This window comes from Saccostrea echinata, unplaced genomic scaffold (genome assembly GCF_033153115.1).
Source record: "Saccostrea echinata isolate AGI-Se365-2 ecotype Australia unplaced genomic scaffold, CSIRO_AGI_Sech_v1 ptg000064l, whole genome shotgun sequence".
Lineage (NCBI taxonomy): Eukaryota > Metazoa > Mollusca > Bivalvia > Ostreida > Ostreidae > Saccostrea > Saccostrea echinata.
This window is the reverse complement of record NW_026889813.1, coordinates 7,745,386-7,767,834: the sequence shown is the minus strand read 5'-3', so window position 1 is coordinate 7,767,834 and position 22,449 is coordinate 7,745,386. Positions and strand designations below refer to the sequence as shown.

The following is a 22,449-nucleotide window of genomic DNA, read 5'->3' as shown; positions in this document are numbered from 1 at the left end:
ACTTTGGGCTTGTTGTGCACTTTATGCTCGAAAGAGTGGAAACAGCATATAATTTATACAATTTCGTTTTTTGGATTTTTTCATTCCTCTGATGAATTGCAAACAAATTTTAAATAAACCGTCTCCATATTCACACCGGATATGAATTTTATAATGTTGGTAATAATTTTCACATTTGGAATAACTAACATTGTTTTGCATAGTGAAAAATATGAATTTCGAATAGCGTGGATGGCTCCGAGTAAGAAGTATTATAATTTAAGTGCCTCCTCCAGTGTTGGTGCATTTAAAGTTGCCTTAACTGCTCTAAGTCAAAACTGGAATTCACCTCAGACTGTTTTTCAGAATTCCACCATAAAGTAAGTAAAGTAAATTTGGATATGCCATATATAATAATGTTTTTATTATCATTATTTTTCCATACTTGGCTGTAATTTCGTTATATGTATGTTCTGTTCGAGGTATATGATCACAATTCTCAATACTAACTGTTACCAAAGTAATTAAAAAGAAATTAGTGTATTCTGATGTTCAAAATTATAATCTGTACCATTATCCAAAATACATTGTATTGGACAAATTTGAAATAATTCCAAAAAGTGCATTGCATTAGTTTAATTTTATTAATACCAATATCATAAGTCTCATTGTGATCCTAGGTTTTTTTTTCTATGTTTTTATGTCTGATTTAATTCTTTAAGTGTTATTTTCATGATGCAATTTTTCTTTCCAGCTTTTTGACATATCCTTGTACACAAACGCCTTTCTACTTTCAGAGTAAAGTGGTATGATACAGACTGCAATGAAAAGACGGCCTTGGCCGCTGTTTTAGACGCAAAAGAAACATATAATCCAAATGTCATCTTTGGACCACCCTGCCCTGTTAGTAAGTGCATATACATGTGTATAACAAAAACGCAGTCAGTGCATGTGAGACATGGCCTAGAAATAGTTAATGACTAGATCTGTTGCATTACTACTGCAATGTTTATGCTTACTAAACAGTTGATGAAGTATTTATTTTGATTTTGCTATTTCAACTAAAACTGTTTCTCCAACGCTGTGTTGAATCAAAGAACAACTATGAAAAACTTATTTTATGAATATCAATTTTGACAGTACATATTGTCGTTCTGTACATATTGTCACTGGCGACAATCTGAGCCTATCCTCAATGTACTTATTGTCGTCTATCGGTACACACTGTCGCAGGATGTATACTTGTACACGTGTGCATAATGTCGCAGGTACCCTCATTAAACATATTTTTGTCTCACTGTTAGGGTTACAGTTATATGGATGACGATGATACTGTCGAGGTACATATCTTCAGTTTTCATGAGATTGTATTTTCATTAAACAGCAAATCAAGAAAGTGTTTTGTACACACAGTTGTCATTTTAATTCCTCTGAAGCAGCTATCATGGAACACTATATTAGATACAGTTGTATACAAGTTATACGGTAAAGAGTGTAAACATGATAAATATGCATGTAAATACGATAATGAAATAGGCAAAAATAACGAAGAGTGATGAGATGGGATGGAGTGGGATCGATCAGGTTCCTAGGACGAGTTGTGACGGTACATATTGTCGTTTTGTTCAGATTGTCGTAGGCGACAATATGCACCTTCCCTCACTGCACATATTGTCGTCCATCGGTACATATTGTCGCCGGCTGAAAAGTTGCAAATGTACATGTTGTCGCTGGAGACATTTGTGACCTACCCTCACTGCAAATATTGTCGCTCCACAAATATTGTTGCAAATAGATTTCTTTGTTGCTTTTTTTTAAATTTTGTGAATGTAGTTGCAATTGGTGTGTAAATCACACTTACATGTCTCCTGTACTAATTCATGTAGCGGGATTGTGACGGTACATATTGTTGTCCTGTTCATATTGTCGCCGGCAACAATGAGTATCTACCCTCACTGCACAAATTTTCGTCCATCAGTACATGTTACGTGACAATGCTTCCATATCAATATGACTTAACATTGCTTTGCTGTTCTTGAGAAAATTTTGAAGAAATTTCCTATCTATTCCTTTGTAAAACTTTGATCGCACATTATGCCCCCACCCTTAAGCCGGGGTTCATGATTTGAAGAAACTTAAATTAACACTACCTGAGGTTGCTTTCGTATAGTAATTACTAATCATGAGCGTATTTTTCTTGAGAAGATTTTAAAATATATTCTTTGCATATTCCTACGTAAAACTTTGATCGCCGGCTGTGACCCCACCCTATCCCTGGGGGCCATCATTTAAACAAAACTGTACAAAAATGTACACTAGGTAATGTTTTGTTTGTTTGTTTGTTGTTTTAAGGTCCCTCTCTAGAATTTTTCACTCATATGGAGACGCCACCATTTGCCGCTGGAGAGCTGCAAATTTTGACCTATACTCGGCACTCAGGATCATTGAGCAGTGAGGGATCTTCTTCGTGCCAGCACCTACTGCGACATGGGACCTCGGTTTATACGGTCTCATCCGTAGGACCGATATCTTAAAAATCGGCCTATTCTTTTTTCTTATAATATATACTTGGAGATTGAATACGTGTACGTGTACAGGTGACTCTCGATGGCTCGAACTCCTATCTCTCGATGTTCTCGATCTCTCGAAGTGAACCTCCGGTACCGTTTTTTTTTCTTCTATATAACTAAGCAAATTTACTTCTGATCTCTCGAACTTCCGATCTCTCGAAGTTCTCTATCTCTCGAACCAACACCTGGGTCCCATCACACACATTTCTTTGGTTTTTACTCTCTATTTCTCGAAGTTATATATGATTGCGCGTGTGTATACGCTAATCAAGCGTAAAATTAATGCAGCTTGGACTTACCTGGAAAACAGTGAACGCCTGGAGGTGTTAATTGGGTGTTTACATAGATGACACTATACCTGTCAGCTTCCGAGTATTGATATAATTAATTGATTATAATTGGTAAATTATAAACGGATTGCTTCACAACTTATTTTGACTTGACAGCGAGAGGATATTTTTTAGAAAATAATAACGTGTCAATAATTTTCCATAGATTATGAAGTTTTATTAGAGTCTATATAATCCCAGTATTACAAACATTGCACAAGAAATTTTATCACAGTATCTGGATGCCTATTTGATACGAGAAATCTGGTGAAGGACCCGATCTTACCCGGGGGGTAGCCACACCGACGATCGCTATTGAGGTTTCATGAAATCATGAAATGGGAACAAATAAATACAAAAAGTTAAAAAGATCATTTTATTTATTCAAAATACGATCACTGTTGTTGAAATCAAGTGAATTACCTGTAAAATACGAATGAAAACGTGCAATGACATTATCAACATGTACTTCCGGTATTTATAATAGTAAAACAATGATGATCGGAACTGAAAATTCCGGATTTTATTCACTTTCTATCTTTCGAACCCCTCGATCTCTCGAACTTTTCTTGCGGTCCCTTGAACTTCGAGAGATCGAGCATCACCTATATTAGTTTTCTTGTTTAGTAGTAATAATTATTTGGAAATTAGTTTTTGCGTCGTTCTTATATACAATTATGTGCCGATATAATTGGTGTTTGGGTTGACAGTTTTAGATCACGTGAACTGGAAGTTCCAGTGAGCGTTTCTGAACACATTTTGTCTGACCGTCCCTCTGTCAGTAAACTTTTCACAGTTTCAGCTTTTTCTCAAGAACTACTGGGTCAATTTCAACCAAACTTGCTGCAAAGCATCCGTGGATAAAGGGGATTCAAGTTTGTTCAAATGAAGAGCCATGCCCTCTTTCAGGGGAAGTAATTAAGAATTACTGAAAATTTAGTGACATCTTTTAAAAATCTTCCTAAGAACCACTGTGTCAGAAAAGTTGAAACTTATGTGAAAGCTTCATTCTGAAGTAGAGATTTAGTTTTATTCAGATCATGTCCCTTGGGGGAAGGGTGTTGCTACAATAGGTGATCAAAGTTTTTCACAAAATATTTAGAAATAAATTCTTTCAAAATCTTTTTTTCTACTGGGTCAGAAGAGATGACACATGTGAAAGCTTCATTACATAGCGTACATTCAATTATGAGGTGCAGGCAGGCAAAAGGTCCCTCACTGCTCAACGACCCTGAGTGCCAAGTATAGGTCTAAAATTGCAGCCCTCCACCGGCAAGTGGTGACGTCTACATATGAATGAAAAATTATCGAGATGGATATTATAACAACAAACAAACAAACAAAAACAAAATCAATTTTGTTCAAATCATGACCCAAGGGGTAGGGTGGGGCCACAATGGGTGATAAAAGTTTTACATAGGAATATAAGGGAAAATTCTTTGAAAAATTTTCTTCTCAAAAAAGGCAAAGCAATGATCTATAGTCTATATGGAAGTATTGCCATGTATATCATGCGACATGTACTGATGGACGAAAATATGGGCAATGAGGGTAGGTACACATTATCGCCGGCGACAATATGAAAGGACATCACAATCACGCTGAATGAAATAGCATACGAGACACGTCAGTGTGATTTACACATCAAATACATTCACAAAACTACCAAAACACAACAAAAAAATCTTTAAGCAACAATATCTGTGGGGCGACAATATGTGCAGTGAACGTAAGGCACATAACGTCGCCAGTGACAATATGTACATATGTAACTTTTAAGCTGGCGGTAATATGTACCGATAGACGACAATATGTGCAGTGAGGGTAGGTACATATTGTCACATTATGTGCAAAATGACAATAGGTTCCGTCACAACCCGCGACGTAATGATCAACTCCTTACTCTGCTACTCTAGAGCAAATGCTCTAACCACTGCGCCACGCGGGCGACCAAAATGTAATGAAGCTATCACATCAGTATCAATGCTTCTCGAGAAGAAGATTTTGAAAGATTCTGTTCCTTTCTATTCCTATGTAATACTTTGATCATCTACTGTAGCTCCACTCTTCCCCGGAGGGTCATGCAATGAATAAGATTAAATCAACGCTTTACAACGCTTTTCCAGATAGTAATTACACTTGAACAAAAAATTAACATTCAATCTCATAGTATAACGAGAATAAAAGAATATGCTGATTTCTGATATCAAAAATTATAATATCTTGGCATAAAATAGTGGTGTATATCAATTCTGGAAACAATTTTCTGACCAAAACCTTTTCCCCTACAATATTGCGAGTAATGCGAAATTAATACAACATGTTTACTTATTTATCTGCTCTCTCTCTCTCTCTCTCTCTCTCTCTCTCTCTCTCTCTCTCTCTCTCTTGTGTCCTTACGACTAAATAGTTTTTATCATAAAAAAAATATGGGAATAAAGTATTTGAAAATGCAATGGAATGACAACATTTGCAGCTTTGTAACCTTTTTTTTTTTAGATATTCCCAAGAAATCAATACAAAATACCTATATTACTTTACACTGGTTATTTAATTACATGTACATATATATTTAAGGTCTTAGAGGAGTTGCTCTTTTAGCTGCACACTGGAATATACCAGTATTTGACTGGGTATCACAAGGGGAAGAATTTCAAGATCGAAAAAAGTATTCAACTTTGGTACGCTTCTTGGGACCCCTATCACGCTTTCGTAAGTATGGCACTCCATGAATATATATATATATATATATATATATATATATATATATATATATATATATATATATATATATATATATATATATATATATATATATATATATATATATATATATATATAATGCCTCCGTAATCGAAGATTCGGGTGTATATAGTCTTTGCCCTGTCCGTCCGCCTGTCTGTCTGTTTGTCTCTTTATCTGTTTGTCTGCAAAACTTTAACATTGCCCATACCTTTTGATTGGTTGAACCTATTGCTCTCATATTTCACATGTGTATTCCTTGTGACAAGATCTTTCTTAGGGTACCAACATATTTGATCTGTTGACATTGACCTTGGAGTTTGACCCAATTTTGCAAGAATTTACACAACTTTTACCTTGGCCATAACTTTACATGTGTATTCATTGTGATAAGACCTTTCCATGGATGAAAATATTCTTTGACCTTAACCTTGACGTTTGACCCATTTTTTTAAAAAAAAACTTTAAAATTGAACGTAACTGTTGAAAAGTTAGTACTAGGGCCTTTATATTTCACAGGTGATTCCATATGACAAGGCCTTTCTTTGGATACTAACTATTTTTACCTTGGAGTTTGACCTACTTTAGAAAAACTTTTACCTTGGCCGCAGCTTTTGAACAGTTGCTTGGACTTTAATATTTTAAATATGTATTATGACAAGGCCTGGGTACCTTTGATTTAAGCTTGACCTTGGAGTTTAACCCACATTTAAAAAAAAACTTTAACCTTGGCCATAACTATTGGTTAGTGCTTGGGCTATCATATTTCACAGGTATATTCATTGAGAACAAGTCCTTTCTTTGGGTAACAACAATTTTTATCCCTTGACCTTTGAGTTTGACTTGCATTTTTTGCTGTCATACGGAGGCATCTGTGTTTCACAAACACATCTTGTTTCTATTGATCATAATTAACTACAAGTATATATGTATGAAAAAACAGTATCTGTTTCAAAGATTACAAATAATGTAGAATCATTTGTTCCCAAAAGAAATTAATTCTTCAACAAAAATTAATGGTAAAAGACGGAAAACATATGGGATTTATTAAAATTCAGTTGTAACAATTCTCCAATGCCAAATGTGCCTTATCGTCTTTCATGAGGGTCAATATTCGAAGGTAATCAGATTTTTACCTGTTCCTGTGTATTTCCCATGAACTGATGATTGAACATCAGAAGCAATGACAAACCTAGTTACTCTACGCTTTAAAATTTTCTTCCTATGTATCTCTTCCTTACATTTCTATAAATTTCTATAAGGAAAGTTTCCTCCGGCTAAGTGAAATAATTTTTTCAATTTTTTTTTTACTGAATTAAACTTGCATTTTAGATACATGTTATGAGTTGGTTTAATCGATCTATTACGTTTATTGATATACTTTTTTTTTCTTTCAGCGGATGTTATTTTCCACATTATGTCTCTCTTTTCGTGGACACAATTTGCAATTATTTTTGACAAAAGAGATCAACATAGGGCCTTGGCGTCTGAAATTTCTAAATCCCAAAATAAGTCGTGGTACAGAATCTTACAATCGTTTGAAGTTTCCAACAATATGGAGGAGGAAAATATAGAACAAATTTTCACGGAATTGAAACGCAATTCTAGGAGTACGTTTTCCCCTTTTCTTTCTTAAAAAGAACACTAATATGCTTTCCTTGGAATGTTTTGTTAGTCACAATTTTAGACCTATCACATCCAAGGACTGGTTAGAATCTTTACCGTGATAGTGCTTGTTCTAACACCTTCAAAATGTGTAACTTCCACTTTAATATCAAGCTTTTATAAGTGAACAGTCAGTCGCCGAATCACATGTCATGAATCGAACACATGATCTTTACATATGCAGACTGAGTTAGTGAAATCAAGTTGATTTGTTTTGTAGAGGATTATTTGACATGTATAAAAGTTTCTTTGGTACATATTTATGTATTCAAGTGTTTATAGATCAAAATAAAATTTTAATTCTGTTTCTTTTTTGAAATAAAAAGATCAAAAATAAATAACTAAAATGAATTTTTCTAGATTGCTTCGGTAATAAACATTATTTTGCAGTTATCATCATGGTATTACCTTGGTTGGACATGCGGAGATACATGTTAGTTGCTTATAAACTTGGAATGACAAAGGGAGAGTTTGCTTTTCTTTGTATTCATAGTGAAGTACGTGTACCATTCTTTTCATTTATATCTTTAATTTTCTACTCTGTAATATTCATTACTAATGAAGTAAGAAAAACATACTATTGATAGCTACAACTACAAGTAAAGTTTGAACAGTATGTTTTTATCTTTAGTTGACTTGGATGGTATCGTATATTATGTTCATTATCAGAAATCTTAAATTTGTTTAATATATCAGTCAGTTTTTTATTTATCTTTTTATTATTATTTTTTTTTTTAGTAGAAAAATGTTATTTTTGCTTAATTTTTATTTCAGCTATACACATATGACACAATGGAATCTGATGTATTTTCTGATAAGGTTTGGAGAAGAAATGACTCGAGTGACGATATAGCAAGGGAAGCATTTGAACCAGTATTTCATGTAAACCAATTAAGTCCTTTGTTTCTTGTAACCAATAATATAAATGGATGTTAATTTATTATATATCTACTTCGATCGAATTTTCAATGATAGTCATCAATATATTAAATATTGTAACTCCATTTAAAGTATATAATGGATATTTTTTAGACAGGAATGTTGAGATATTGTTGAAGTATCCTATATTTTTTAATCGGTAAATCAAAAGTTTCTTGCCATTTGGATACTTTAGATCATTGATTATTTCTGATTATTAATTTTTTGATGTTCTTTATACATTTTTTTTCAAATAAAGCATTTAAATATTCATTGCACATAAAAAAATAATAAAGAACCGCAAAGAGTAAGATTTTATAGGAGACCTGATATGTTGAATATTTGAAATTGAACAATCTCGTTAATCGAAGTAATATAAAAAATTTAATGACATAATGAAATAGGTGAAAATAACGAACAGTGATCGATCTCAAACCTATAAACAATACAAATCTGTGAAAAGGGCATAAAACACGGACCTCTGGAGGTGGGATCCGGTCCTAGGAGGAGTAAACATCCCCAGAAGACTGGTCAAACCCGCCGTGAGCTCTACGTATTTATCAGGTAAACGGAAATATCAGTAGTCAAATTTAACATAAAAACGGCCAAACAATTGGTATGAAATATGTCAGTCATAACACAACCCAATGGTAGGGTGTATTTACTAATAAGGTCATTATAACGACCATGGAATTTACGAAATACTGACTTTAAACGAAGTTTTTGAAATCCCTGTAACATCAACTTATTTTCAGTAGCCTGTCTCGCTTGTAAAATTGATCATATTCAGAGCATGATCAAAAATACCGAATAAGTAGAGAGACATAAACACAAAAAGCAGGGGAAAGTGGAATACTACTACATAAATGAGGAAAGTTGACGATGGAGAAGCCACCTCGTTTGTCATACGGTTAAGTTGATAGTTGGCCCTTATCGTCTATTCTCAATAAAACATTCAAATGTAAAACGAAAGTGGCAATTTTTGTGGTATCTTTTATTTCGAGTTCAATGGGATATATCGAGTGGACATAGGGATAGAATGGGAATTGATAAAACGTCTTCGATATATCTGAATGTCGAGTTGAAAGGTTCCATAAAGTGTTAAAAAGTCATATGTTTTAATATTACGGACTTTTGAAAAGTTTGAGATTTTAAATTCTCTAAAAGTTCTTTAGAATTTATGTGAATCTACATTTGATAAAACCACTTTTCGGATATACAGAGCACAGTAGATCTGTAGTTTCTCATTTACAACAGTTAATATTTTTGTGAGGAGTAAAGATAGGGGCTTGGTAAAGCAGTTTCTGGACCTGACAATGTATCTTTGTAAGGATTTTTATAAGTTTAGGAATCCAGTATAGAATGGGTAGATTGAAATTACTTTCGTTGTCTGGAATGTTAAAAATTTTAAAGACTGGAATGTGATTTTGAAGAATTTCATTCTTAGAGCGTGAGTATAAGTTGGATTTCCAGATGTAGAATTAAAACCAATTTCTTTTAAAATGCATTTGAAATAATGAGTTTTACAAACAAGGACGATACTGTTGAAAGCCTTGTCTGCTGGAACCATAAAATATGAAAGGATATATGGTTAGCAAATTGCCTTTTTATTTCCTGACACGATTCTTTAATAAATTTCTAAAAGACTTTATCCAGTTCTTTAATAAATTTCTAAAAGACTTTATTCAGTGTGACAAAGTGTTCAGGTCTTCCTCTTCATATTTCGCCCATCGTCTAGCATAATCCTCAACAGAATTTATAAAGAAAATGAAATTACGCATTGGTGTTCCCTGTGTTTAGGACTTTAACAATTTAAGAGGTCAATTAATTCTCTAAAAACTATATGTTTTAGATTTTGGTGAAATCCTTAGAGAAAGATCCATGGACTCTTTTCAAAGCAGTTGCTAAAGAAAATGGCAATAAATCTAATCCTAACTGGAATATACCTGTTAAGCCTACTTTGGTAAGTATTCCTATGGAGGTACGTACTGTCGATATTTCTTATACTATATCATTGCATGTTATATCAAAAGCTCAATAACTGCACATATACATTTGATTAACCATAGCTTTGTGCATTATATTTGTGTATCTTTTGCTATTCACCCATGCTTAAAGTATAATATGAATAAAAATCAAACTTCAGGCGTTGTTTAGTAATTTTTATCTAATCTTCACCATTTCTTCCACATTCAGTATGCGTTTTTTAAAAATTTATAAAGATTTGGATAACTCCAATGAATTTAATGAACATTTTTACTTACTGATAATCATAACACCTTCAAAGTAACAAAGCATGATGATATGAAATCATTCATTCATTCAAGCCAGACGCCTACTCAGCTTACCTGTTTGATGCGGTATTAATGTGGACAATGTTAACTGATAAACTACTAAAAGTAAAGAAAAATCCACTTGACGGGGAACTCATGGCTAAAATGGCTACAACTTTGACAGATAAAGGTATTTTTAATAAGTTCTGCTTAAAGACTTTTCTCTGTCTGATTATTTTCTGATTCTGCTTTACTTTCTGTGCATGAAGAATATTTTTGTTTTCTTATGTAATGACATTTTTTTTTTCATTTTGTTCTGTCAGAGGAAGTTGATGGTTTAACTGGAAAAGTGAACATAGATCATCAGGGAGATAGAAATCTTGACTTCCAAGTTCTAGACATGTCCGTTAGTGGTACATTTAGCAGAATCATTTCTATTAATTATCTCAGTAAAGGGATAAAGGAGATTAAATTTGAGGTATAAATTTGAGGTACCAGTACATAATTTAATATCTTTATATAAATCCTTTCATCTATTGATATATTTTCCACTGGTCAAGTCAAACAAATAAATATGCTTTTAATCATTTTTATATTACCTAAATTATATAACAAATCTTTGATATACCTACACTGTTTTAAAAGCAATGTCTATATACTCCCTGAATTTCTTTGACATTTTCTGCATTCATTAAACGAATCTTTCGATAATTTTGTGTATATCTATCCATTCCGTTTCTTACCTGTAATAAGGAATATTGTTAAAAGAAGAGAAATCAAGAAAGTTTTACCTAACCTGTATTTCTAAACATGAGTCTTTAGTATATGGGAAGAAAATGTCCAAAAAAAAAATCAATCTCACAATTCTTTTAGCCTTGACGTCAAATAAACACTCAACTATGACGTCTAAGCCTACGACACTGCGTTACGAGAAGAAAATCTATTAACAGAAAGATTCAATTTCTTGTAGTTGGATATGAAATTTATTTCACTTGCGAGAGAGGCTATTTTTACATTTTAACCCGTGCTTTGCACTCTTGGAAATTTCTTTAAAAATACTGTCCCACTCTTGAAATAAATTCCATGTCCAAGTATAAAACATTATATATATATATATATATATATATATATATATATATATATATATATATATATATATATATATATATATATATATATATATATATATATATATAGAGGATATTCAATGTTTTGTAGATGAATATGGAATTTATTTCACGAGTGGGACAGGATTTTTTGATATTTTCACGAGTGCGAAGCACGAGTGAAAATATCAAAAAATCCTGTCTCATGAGTGAAATAAATTCATATTCATCTACAGAACATTGAATTTTCTGTTTATTACATTTTTTTTATTTTCCCTTTGCCTCTGTCTTTTCTTAACACAGTGTCATAGGCTTGACTTCATAGTTGAGCGGTTGAGACGTCATAGCTTACCAGTTGCGAGATTGAAAACATTACATAGCATGGATTTTAGCAACATATTTGGGAAGAAATTTGCAGTTTTAGCTCTGTCAAGATGGTTAGTTATACTATCTCTATCTTATGACAGGCCAGAAATTATTTTTTACTTACTTTGATATCCTTTCACACTGTGAGAGAATATCATTTTGGTATCCTTTCACACTGTGAGAGAATACCACTTTTATTCAATAAATAAATCACAGTATTTCACTGTTGAAAATGTAATAAATATATATATATACTCTTGATTGTTTTATTTCAATGGAAAAAATGCAGCTTATTAAGGACAGATGATACAAACAAACTTTCATCAAAAGTTTTGAAAATAACAATTTCATTCATGTTTTTATAAGTAAAATGAATAAGTTTAACCGCATAGATTTTTGTTTTTCTTTCAAATTTAAAGTTTCACATTATTCTGATTTAAAGTGACAAAAATCTGTATAGATTATTAAGGATGGTTACAGAAAGGTGGAATTTTGGACATCCCAGAAAGTTTACAATTTCTTAATATTTTAGAAATTTACTATTCAAATCATTTACACCCAAAATAGGTAAAGTAAATATATACCAATCCAGGCATCCATTTTTTTGTTTGTATCATCTGTCCTTAAATACCATCTCATTCATAATTCTTTTAAATTTATAATTTAAGGGTAATAAGACAGCAGACCACGTCAGTCGATGGCCAAATGGCAAAGAAGGCGTCAAGAATGCTCCTCCTGATGAGCCTAAATGTGGCTTTATTGGTGAAAAATGTCCAGTGGCGGAGAAACGACCAGGTCAGTTCATTATAAAAGATTGGTAATCAGAGACAGGCAGACGGGGTTTTTTTTTACCTGCATCTATTTTGACAATAACACATACACATTGTTACATGAAATGAAGTAAGTCATTGATTAATGTGCGTACAATGGTTTGCACTCAAAGGGAATCTAGCAATAAGCTATTAACTTTTTTAAAAAAAACGTCTATCCATCTATGCTGAAGGGAAATAATTGTGAATCATTCGTCAAATTTTGGCCAAGAGAAATGAAGATAAGGTGAAGATAACGAACAGTGATTGATCTCAATAATCTTTTTAACAATATATTTGTGAACAGTGCATAATTAAAACTCGGACCTCTGGAAATATCCGAGGTGGAATAAGATGCCTAGGAGAAGTAAGCATTTACTGTTGACCAATCAGATCACCGTGAACCCTATGTATTAATCAGGTAGAGGGAATGATCCGGAGTCAAGTTAAGTATAAAGACAATGGCTTTAATTGGTATGAAAAAGGTCAGTCAAAATACGACCAAATGAGAAATTTTATTTGCAAACAAAGCCAAAGAATTCTTTAAATGAGGTTGTCGAAATCCTTGTTATATCAGCTTATTGTCGATTTCAAAATTGGTCGTACTCAGAGCATGCTATTGCCTATCGAATAGACATAAAACCTTATGCATCTAATAGTGAAATATTACTATATAAATAGGCAAAGTTGATGATGGAAAAGCTAAAGTCATGTCGGATGTAATTCAGTTTTGTTGTTAGTTAAAAAGCGAGAAACTTTCAGTCTTAATAGTTACATGATTTACACTATGCACATTTTATTTGTAAGAACTTGTCTTCTCAACTTGAAAGTAAGGGTCTTATCAATAATAAGGAGACTTAACATTATTACTGAATTACTAATTATTCCGAAAATTATTCTCCCCATGCGATGATTTTCCTAGTCAAATATATATTAATTAACGAACATTTTGTATTTAATCATATATATTTGTACATTGCTGCACAAACGTTGCTAGTTTTATTGTTACTATTTTGTTTTAAGATGAAACACGATAAGTTTCTTTAATATTAGATTAAATGAGATAATGCCTTGAATTTATGCAGCAATTTTATCAGCCTTTGGAATTTCCTTTCTATCATTAGTCCCCTACCAGTGAAACCGGAGGGGACTATAGGTTTCCTCTGAGTCTGTCGTCCGTCTGTCTGTCTCTCAGTCTGTCCCACTTGGTTTTCCGCACTTTTTTCCTAAACGCTTGCAGATATTGAGCTGATTTTTTGGTATATGAGTGTATCTTGATGAGTTACAGATCAAGTTTGGTTTTCGTTCCGCTTCATTGATTTTTGACGGAAATACTACCTTTTCAATTTTTAAGGGTTTTCCGCTATTTCTTTTTTATAAACGCTTGCAGATATTGAGCTGATTTTTGGTATGTGACTTAATCTTGATAACTTATAGATCAAGTTTGCATTTCGTTCCGCTTCAATGATTTTTGACGGAATTATGGCATTTTCAATTTTTAAGGGGAACTAGATTACACTTGCCGGTAGGAGACTAGTATTGCTAATGCAATACTCTCAGAGTATTTATTTTGCTATGTGACTAATTTACGCTTCATTTAATGGCAAATTGGAAGTCAATATTCAGTTTCTAAATATTGTTCTACATTGTGCTGAATATACCGTTGTATCTGAAAAAATTTAAGACTGTTTTCTGTTATTTAATTTTTTTCTTTTAAACTGCTACAACTTTAGGGAAAATAACATAAGAACTACAACAGCCTCTTTGCAGCTCTCCACCGGCAAGTTGTGGCGTCTCCATATGAGTGAAAAATTCTCGAGAGGGACATTAAACAACAAACAAACAAACAAACAAATTCCGTCAAAAATCATTGAGGCGAAACAGAATAAAACTTGATCTGTAACTCATCAAGATACACTCACATACTTAGAATCAATTCAATATCTGCAAGCATTTAGAAAAAAAAAAGTGCGGAAAACCAAGTGGGACAGACTGACAGACAGACAGAGGGACAGCTGGACAGTAAGACAGCTAGACAGACGGACAGACGCAGAGGAAACCTATAGTCCCCTCCGGTTTCACCGGTAGGGGACTAATAAAACATAAATAAATTTTATTTACTCCTACAATATTTAAACACTGGAATAAAAATTTGTAACCCACTAATTATAAGTCCCCTACCGGTGAAACCGGAGGGGACTATAGGTTTCCTCTGCGTCTGTCCGTCTGTCTGACTGTCCGTCTGTCTGTCCCTCTGTCTGTCTGTCAGTCTGTCCCACTTGGTATTCCGCACTTTTTCTCCTAAACGCTTGCAGATATTGAGCTGATTTTTGGTATGTGAGTCTACCTTGATGAGTTAAAGATCTAATTTTCACTATGTTCCGCTTCAATGATGTTTTGACGGAATTACGGCATATTCAATGTTTAATGGGAACCGGATTACACTTGCCGGTAGGGGACTAGTATTGCTAATGCAATACTCTCAGAATGCTTGTTTTACCATGTTTCTGTAAAATTAAAGGATATGCCCTTCCACCGAATCTGTTTTGTTGATGTTCCTTTTTGAGTTTTAAGAACACTGACGCCATAAAAATTTACTATAACATATTAATTGTGGGTGCTGAATATACATTACAAAGTGAGTTAAAACCGTTTTTGTATAAAAGGCTACATCTTACCTATTTCAATTAGCTCATTCGAATCTTTGTTAGGGAATACCTCATGAGACTCAAAAAACATTGCCATAATCATATCGTATCCTCGCATATCCTGCTAGATTCTCATCTTCTTATTCCTTTCAAACACTACATGTAATTTTGTGACGTCACAATTCCAAATGAAATTTGTATTGGAATATTTTGTTTCTAAAAATTGTATTTATTACTCCCCTACCGGTGAAACCGGAGGGGACTATAGGTTTCCTCTGAGTCTATCCGTCCGTCTGTCTGTCTGTCTGTCTGTCTGTCCGTCTGTCTGTCTGTCTGTCCGTCTGTCCCTCTGTCTGTCTGTCAGTCTGTCCCACTTGGTATTCCGCACTTTTTTCCTAAACGCTTGTAGATATTGAGCTGATTTTTGGTATGTGAGTGTATCTTGATGAGTTACAGATCAAGTTTGCATTTCGTTCCGCTTCATTGATTTTTGACGGAAATACGACCTTTTCAATTTTTAAGGCTTTTCCGCAATTTTCTTCTAAACGCTTGCAGATATTGAGCTGATTTTTGGTATGTGACTTTACCTTGATTAGTTATAGATCAAGTTTGCATTTCGCCCCGCTTCATTGATTTTTGACGGAATTATGGCATTTTCAATTCTTAACGGGAACCAGATTACACTTGCCGGTAGGGGACTAGTATTGCTAATGCAATACTTTCAGAATGCTTGTTCAATTACTAAATGAGACATATATTTAAAAAAAAAAAATACGTTAAGGCTTGTGTTTCTGGCGGTTGTTTCAAATGGTATCACGTATTTTGGGACACTCTGCATAAGGGTTTAATAGAAAAACAGATTAAAAAACTTTTCAATTGATTTTATTTATTCAGCATTTGATACATTATACACATCATTTTCCTTTTTTCAGACAGCGTGTACATTATAATCATATCCATACTTGGAGCTTTACTTGTCTTCAGCATTACTATCATCATCTACTGCGTTTTCAAGTAAGTCACAAGTGTTTTATAATCAAAGAGCTTTGTCTGATAAACGTATCTCATATATTGGGGAAAATATGTATTTCACCATATTCTGTCCGACTGTTTCATTTTCGAATAATAAAAAATGAGTTTAAACTTGTCTCTATCTTTAGAAAATTATGCTAAATGTAGGGAAATAAAGAAACGTATTTTCTCAAATCTTGCTAAAGATGCAGATCCGTGTTTTTTTTCTTTTTGCTTCTATTGAAATGGGATCAAATATTGATACTGGGTGGACAGATGGGTAAAGTCCTTCTCCCACTTTTACCCTTATAAATTAGATGTTCATTTTTTTTCTGGAAAATAAGGATATTGTTGATCTACGTCTCTATGTAAGGTTTAGATGTTTTAGATTTCTAAAAAATTAAAATGACAAATATGTCCAATATAGGTCAGAAACGTATGTTTACCCCAAAGATGGAGGTGTATATGTATGTATGTAGCAAATGTTCAATATATATATATATATATATATATATATATATATATATATATATATATATATATATATATATATATATATATATATATATATATATATATATATATATATATATATATATTAAACAAATATAAAAAGAAAACACAAGAATCCTCCGTAAAGCTTTAGCGCTTTCATTAAAAATCTTCAGAAGCTTTACATTACAAAAATGTATACACAACGGTAACATAGTAACAATGATTATGACGTTAAACTAAGCGGAACGTTTAATGTCTATATTGTGACGTCATAGATAAAATACTGCAATGATGATGAAAAAGTTCGGGAAAATCATAGGTAGTTTATAAGAGACTATTAAGTTTTGGCTTTAGAATACAAATAAAATGTTTTTCTTTTTCCCGTCTCTGGATATCACTGGCACATCTGAGTTTATAAAAAGGGAAAAAGTTAAATCGTTTTTATCCACAAGTTTCCAGATGTGCACTTAACTGGATTTGTCTATATTCAGGTGTACTGATGTGTTGCTTATGTACACGTACACGGGCACGGACGGAGACTGTTGCCAGTTTCACCAATATAATATTCTTTGCATCCAGGACATGTGATGGCGTATATGACATCTTTCGTATCACATGACATGTTAGCATTGACTTTAAATTCACGCCCGTTAAAATTATAACTCGTCCTCCACAGTAAACTATTTAATTCATAAACAATTAGACGTCCACCAAACTTTTACAGAAACGAAAGAACTACGTATATTGGAAGAGGGGTACGCAATTATTTTTTAGGAGGAGGCAAAATGAACCAAGGCCAAAGATACAAGAACCAAGTACCACAATTGTTAACAACAACAACAACAACAACAATTCCAGGGATGCACCCAGGAATGTAATTAAAATAGAACCAGAAGTATTTAATCTTTCCGACAGAAATCTGATGGATTCCGAAATAAATTACTGACTAAGGGTCTTAAATACACCCCTACACCTCATGTAAATTATCAAGAGCTTAAAACGGATATTAAAGCTTATACTCGGCGACTCAGGCTATATGAATATTTTCATGAAAGTGATACCAATGAATCTGATTCCGAGTCTCAAGAAGCAGAACAAATAGACCTTGTAAGAAACAAATCTAAGTTTAATCCAAAACGAGGAAGAAATCGAACTTTGGATGCCGTTTGCGACACATTAGAAAATATTCATTTTCCAAGCAAACCCAGGAATATCAAATCCAACCTTTCTAAGGAAGAGGAAAAAGCTCTTAAAAGCCTATGTGATGACCCTACTATCATTATTAAAGAGGCTGATAAAGGAGGTGGAGTTGTGTTAATGAATAAGGATTTTTACAAAAATAAAATCTTACAAATGTTACAAGACAACAACTTTTATGAAAGACTGCACGATTGTCATGAGAGGAAAAACAATTACTAAAATAAAAAAGCTGGTATATGGACCACTATCGGAAGGTTTAACAGATAAAGAACAGGACTACTTGACAAACTTTGAATTCCGAGAGAGCCAATTCTATGGTTTACCTAAAGTTCACAAGTCTAAAATTATTAAGGACGCCATAGCAAATCAAAATAGTGTATGTATTATGTGTCTTGAACCAGGTGATTTATGCTTCAGACCCATTGTAGGAGGACCAAACTCACCAACACAAAGACTGAGTCACTTATTGGATATACTTTTAAAACCATATTGTCAAAAAGTACCCAGCTTCGTAAAAGACGATCTGGATTTTATAAATCATTTACCTACTCAGATCACCTGTAACACAAAACTTGTCACTTTTGATGTCATAAGTTTATATACTAATATTCCTACAGAATTAGGATTAAAAGCTGTAAAATTTTGGATGGAAAATTATCCCGATGTACTAAATGAAAGATTCCAACAGAATTTTATTTTAGAAGCACTTAAATTAGTTTTACAAAACAATTCATTTGCTTTTTCTGACCATCATTACCTTCAAACTAAGGGAACTGCAATGGGGACGAAAGTCGCACCTACCTATGCAACATTAACCTTAGGTTATTTAGAACATAAGTTACATGAACAATTATGTTCGTTGTGGGGAATAGAATCTGCAAATAATATACAGTCTAAATGGAAAAGGTTTTTAGACGACTACTTTATCTTATGGGATGATGATGTCGACAAATTATCGGAGTTTTACAATCTACTAAACCAAATGAACTCGGATATCAAATTCACGATGGAAACAGATGATACGCAAATGCCGTTAATTTCTCGATGTTCTTATATCAAAAGATAATACCAGCTTAAATACGGATATATACTATAGGCCGACAGATACACACCAATATCTGCACTTCGGATCGTGCCATCCCCACCATACTAAAACGGCTATACCATATAATCTCGCAAGAAGGATCTGTACCATTGTGAGCAATATTAATACGATGGGTATCCGTTTGGAGGAATTGAAATTGTATTTATTGAGCCAAAAATACCCAGAGCAACTGGTAGATAATAGTATTATGAAAGCCAAGGAGTGTGATAGAACACAATTACTTTCAAACACACGACGTGCGAAGGACGGAGAAACAATACCCTTTGTTCACAAGTACAACCCGAGAAATAAAAACATCAATTCAATTGTTTATGAATTAAATAGTTTACTTAGAGAGGATGAACAAACGAAAACTATATACAAAAACTGCCGTTTTATCAGCAGTAAACGTCAACCCAAAAACCTTAAGAGAATACTTTGTTCCTCCCAATTCGCTGACCATAATTATACGGTGTCAAAGTGTCAGATCCTCGATGCGGCACATGTGACTACATTACAGAAGGGAGGACGAGTTATAATTTTAACGGGCGTGAATTTAAAGTTAATGCCAACATGTCATGTGATACGAAAGATGTCATATACGCCATCACATGTCCTGGATGCAAAGAATATTATATTGGTGAAACTGGCAACACTCTCCGTGCCCGTGTACGTGTACATAAGCAACACATCAGTACACCTGAATATAGACAAATCCAGCTAAGTGCACACCTTTTTATAAACTCAGATGTGCCAGTGATATCCAGAGACGGGAAAAAAAAAAAAAAACATTTTATTTGTATTCTAAAGCCAAAACTTAATAGTCTCTTATAAACTACCTATGATTTTCCCGAACTTTTTCATCATCATTGCAGTATTTTATCTATGACGTCACAATATAGACATTAAACGTTCCGCTTAGTTTAACGTCATAATCATTGTTACTATGTTACCGTTGTGTATACATTTTTGTAATGTAAAGCTTCTGAAGATTTTTAATGAAAGCGCTAAAGCTTTACGGAGGATTCTTGTGTTTTCTTTTTATATTTGTTTAATATATATTTATCCCATGTTTACCCCTTTATCCCGTGGATATGACTCATTGGATATTTTTTTCATAACCCACAGTTAAGTGCAGTTGTGACGTCACAATGGTTTTTGCGTTAGCGTGATGAAGTAAAGTAAAGTGGAGTCCTATATAAAACAGTGAAAAACATTGGTTGTGAAGTATTAAACATGGGATAAAAAGAATCTCCCATGATTTGTAGTTGATTATGACTTTTATCCAACTCGTTGTGTGTTTTTTATCCCCTCGCCAAGGCTCGGGGATAAAAAACACACAACTCGTTGGATAAAAATCATATCCAACTACAAATCATGGGAGATCATATATATATATATATATATATATATATATATATATATATATATATATATATATATATATATATATATATATATATATATACTAGTTTTTAGAAATGCAATTTAACATGTGAAAGAATGTTTAATTTAACACATGTATATGTATTATAGGGTGTGAATAATTAAATAAATTAGCATTATATATCCATTTGTTTACCTTTAAGTAATTAGTAGAGTGTCATAGTTAGTCTATTGTCTTATGATTTTACGGAGAAAAATTGCTTTTATTTACTTTATCTAGTTTTCTTTCATATATACATCTAATAACCATTTTTATGTACCAGAGTATATTCATCATTTGAGTTATGCAGTTGCATTTTTTTCTTTTTTGAATACACTTTTTTTTCTTAGCTATTCGTAAAATGATGTTAATTTATACAATAAAACATAAAAATGAGGGGTTATTGTATGTTGCTTTTTGTTCAAATGTCTATGTTATTTTACAGAAACCGTGCGAAACCAGGTACATATGACCTAAATCCACCAACAACAGTTCGATATCAAAATATGTCTTGACTGGAATCGCAAAATCAAGTTCGTTATTAAAATGTGGAATTTAAAGTGGTTTCATTGTTAAATAACTCTGAAAAGTACGTTTGGAAAGCAGACACAAGATCTTGAACTACATCAAGTTTGATTTGCTGAAATGAAAGTGATATGAGCTTGAAATTCCATTCTTACACAATGTACAAGTTATAGAAATCATACATCAATGGAGCTGCTCCGTGTTGTCAATAAATTTGTTCATTTAAAGTTGTTTTATTCTTGTCTGTCATTGATATTTCTTAGCGTGTCTGTTTAAAGAAGATTTGTTTGGATAAATAAAAATTATTTTTCCTAGGACGAGAATGACGCTCTGTCATTGGGTAACGGACGTCACGGTCCTGCCATCAATATTTCTACGGACAGCGAGATACAAACTTTGTACGACAACATGGCGGATAAAACGACGTTATGTCATCCAGAAAACACCAGTGTTATTTTCGATTTTAACAGAAACTTATAAATTTCCTTACCGATTTGGCAATTATTCCATTTAGAGTAGTGTCCCTTTTCAGTAAAGTAATCAGTAAGCAACAATATGACAAAGAAGATCCCTCACTGCTCAAAGGCCGTAAGTACAGATAAATTTGCAGCCCTCCAACGGCAAGTGGTGGCATCTCAATATGAGGGGAAAATTCTCGGAGGGACGCTAAACAGCAAACAAACAGACATTCTAAAAAAAACTAGATAAAAGCATTTTCTTCGCATAAATTACAGCTTCGTTCATACAAGAAAGAGGTTCACCTGAAATGATTAAATTTTGTTTAAACGTTGAAGTACAAGGCTAATAATAATAATTTGAACAAAAAAGAAATTTTTCTGAATAATTACTGATTAATTAATAATTTCGGACAATTACTGAGTTGTCTACGGGCTTTTCTGTTTGCCCGATAATTACAAAGAGCACACTGCGTGTGTGACTGGTCGACAGGGGATGCTTACTCCTCCATGGCACCTGATCCCACCTCTGAAGGTTTTTAATATCCGTCAATCCTTCAATCGTACACCTATTATTTCCTGACTTTTTTGTATTTGTAAAAAAGCCACGAAAAGGTCAGGAAAATTTATGAAAGAAAGGCAAATAATTATATACTCGGATAAATATTGGTAATTGTGTACACAAAAGTATTTTGATTGTATTAAAGTGCATGTGTAACGAATTTCATTGTAATAAAATATGTAATGATGGTTCATTTAAAATATTTTTTCAATGATCGTGACAGAACTGATATAACTTACTCAGCGTTTTACTATCTACAAACAGTAAGACAGTGTAAGGTTAACTC

At 33.1% G+C, this 22,449-nt stretch overlaps 1 protein-coding gene across 1 annotated transcript; it reads left to right on the top strand.

The window, feature by feature from the left end:
- The first annotated feature begins 42 nt into the window (after positions 1 to 42).
- LOC133175876 (guanylate cyclase 2G-like) lies at positions 43 to 21,320 on the top strand. The gene is made up of 12 exons (XM_061311018.1): positions 43 to 359; positions 777 to 886; positions 5,456 to 5,590; positions 7,018 to 7,230; positions 7,676 to 7,782; positions 8,060 to 8,167; positions 10,056 to 10,166; positions 10,531 to 10,666; positions 10,800 to 10,954; positions 12,617 to 12,743; positions 16,338 to 16,419; positions 21,067 to 21,320. The coding sequence occupies exons 1-12, from the start codon at positions 142 to 144 to the stop codon at positions 21,134 to 21,136; spliced, it is 1,572 nt and encodes a 523-aa protein (XP_061167002.1). The 5' UTR covers positions 43 to 141; the 3' UTR covers positions 21,137 to 21,320.
- Positions 21,321 to 22,449: the final 1,129 nt, after the last annotated feature.

Coding starts and splice junctions, on each gene's coding strand:
- LOC133175876 (XM_061311018.1), top strand. CDS start 142: ATGAATTTTATAATGTTGGTAATAATTTTCACATTTGGAATAACTAAC. Junction 10,167..10,530: donor TACCTGTTAAGCCTACTTTG/GTAAGTATTCCT, acceptor CATTCATTCAAG/CCAGACGCCTACTCAGCTTA. Junction 10,667..10,799: donor TACAACTTTGACAGATAAAG/GTATTTTTAATA, acceptor TTGTTCTGTCAG/AGGAAGTTGATGGTTTAACT.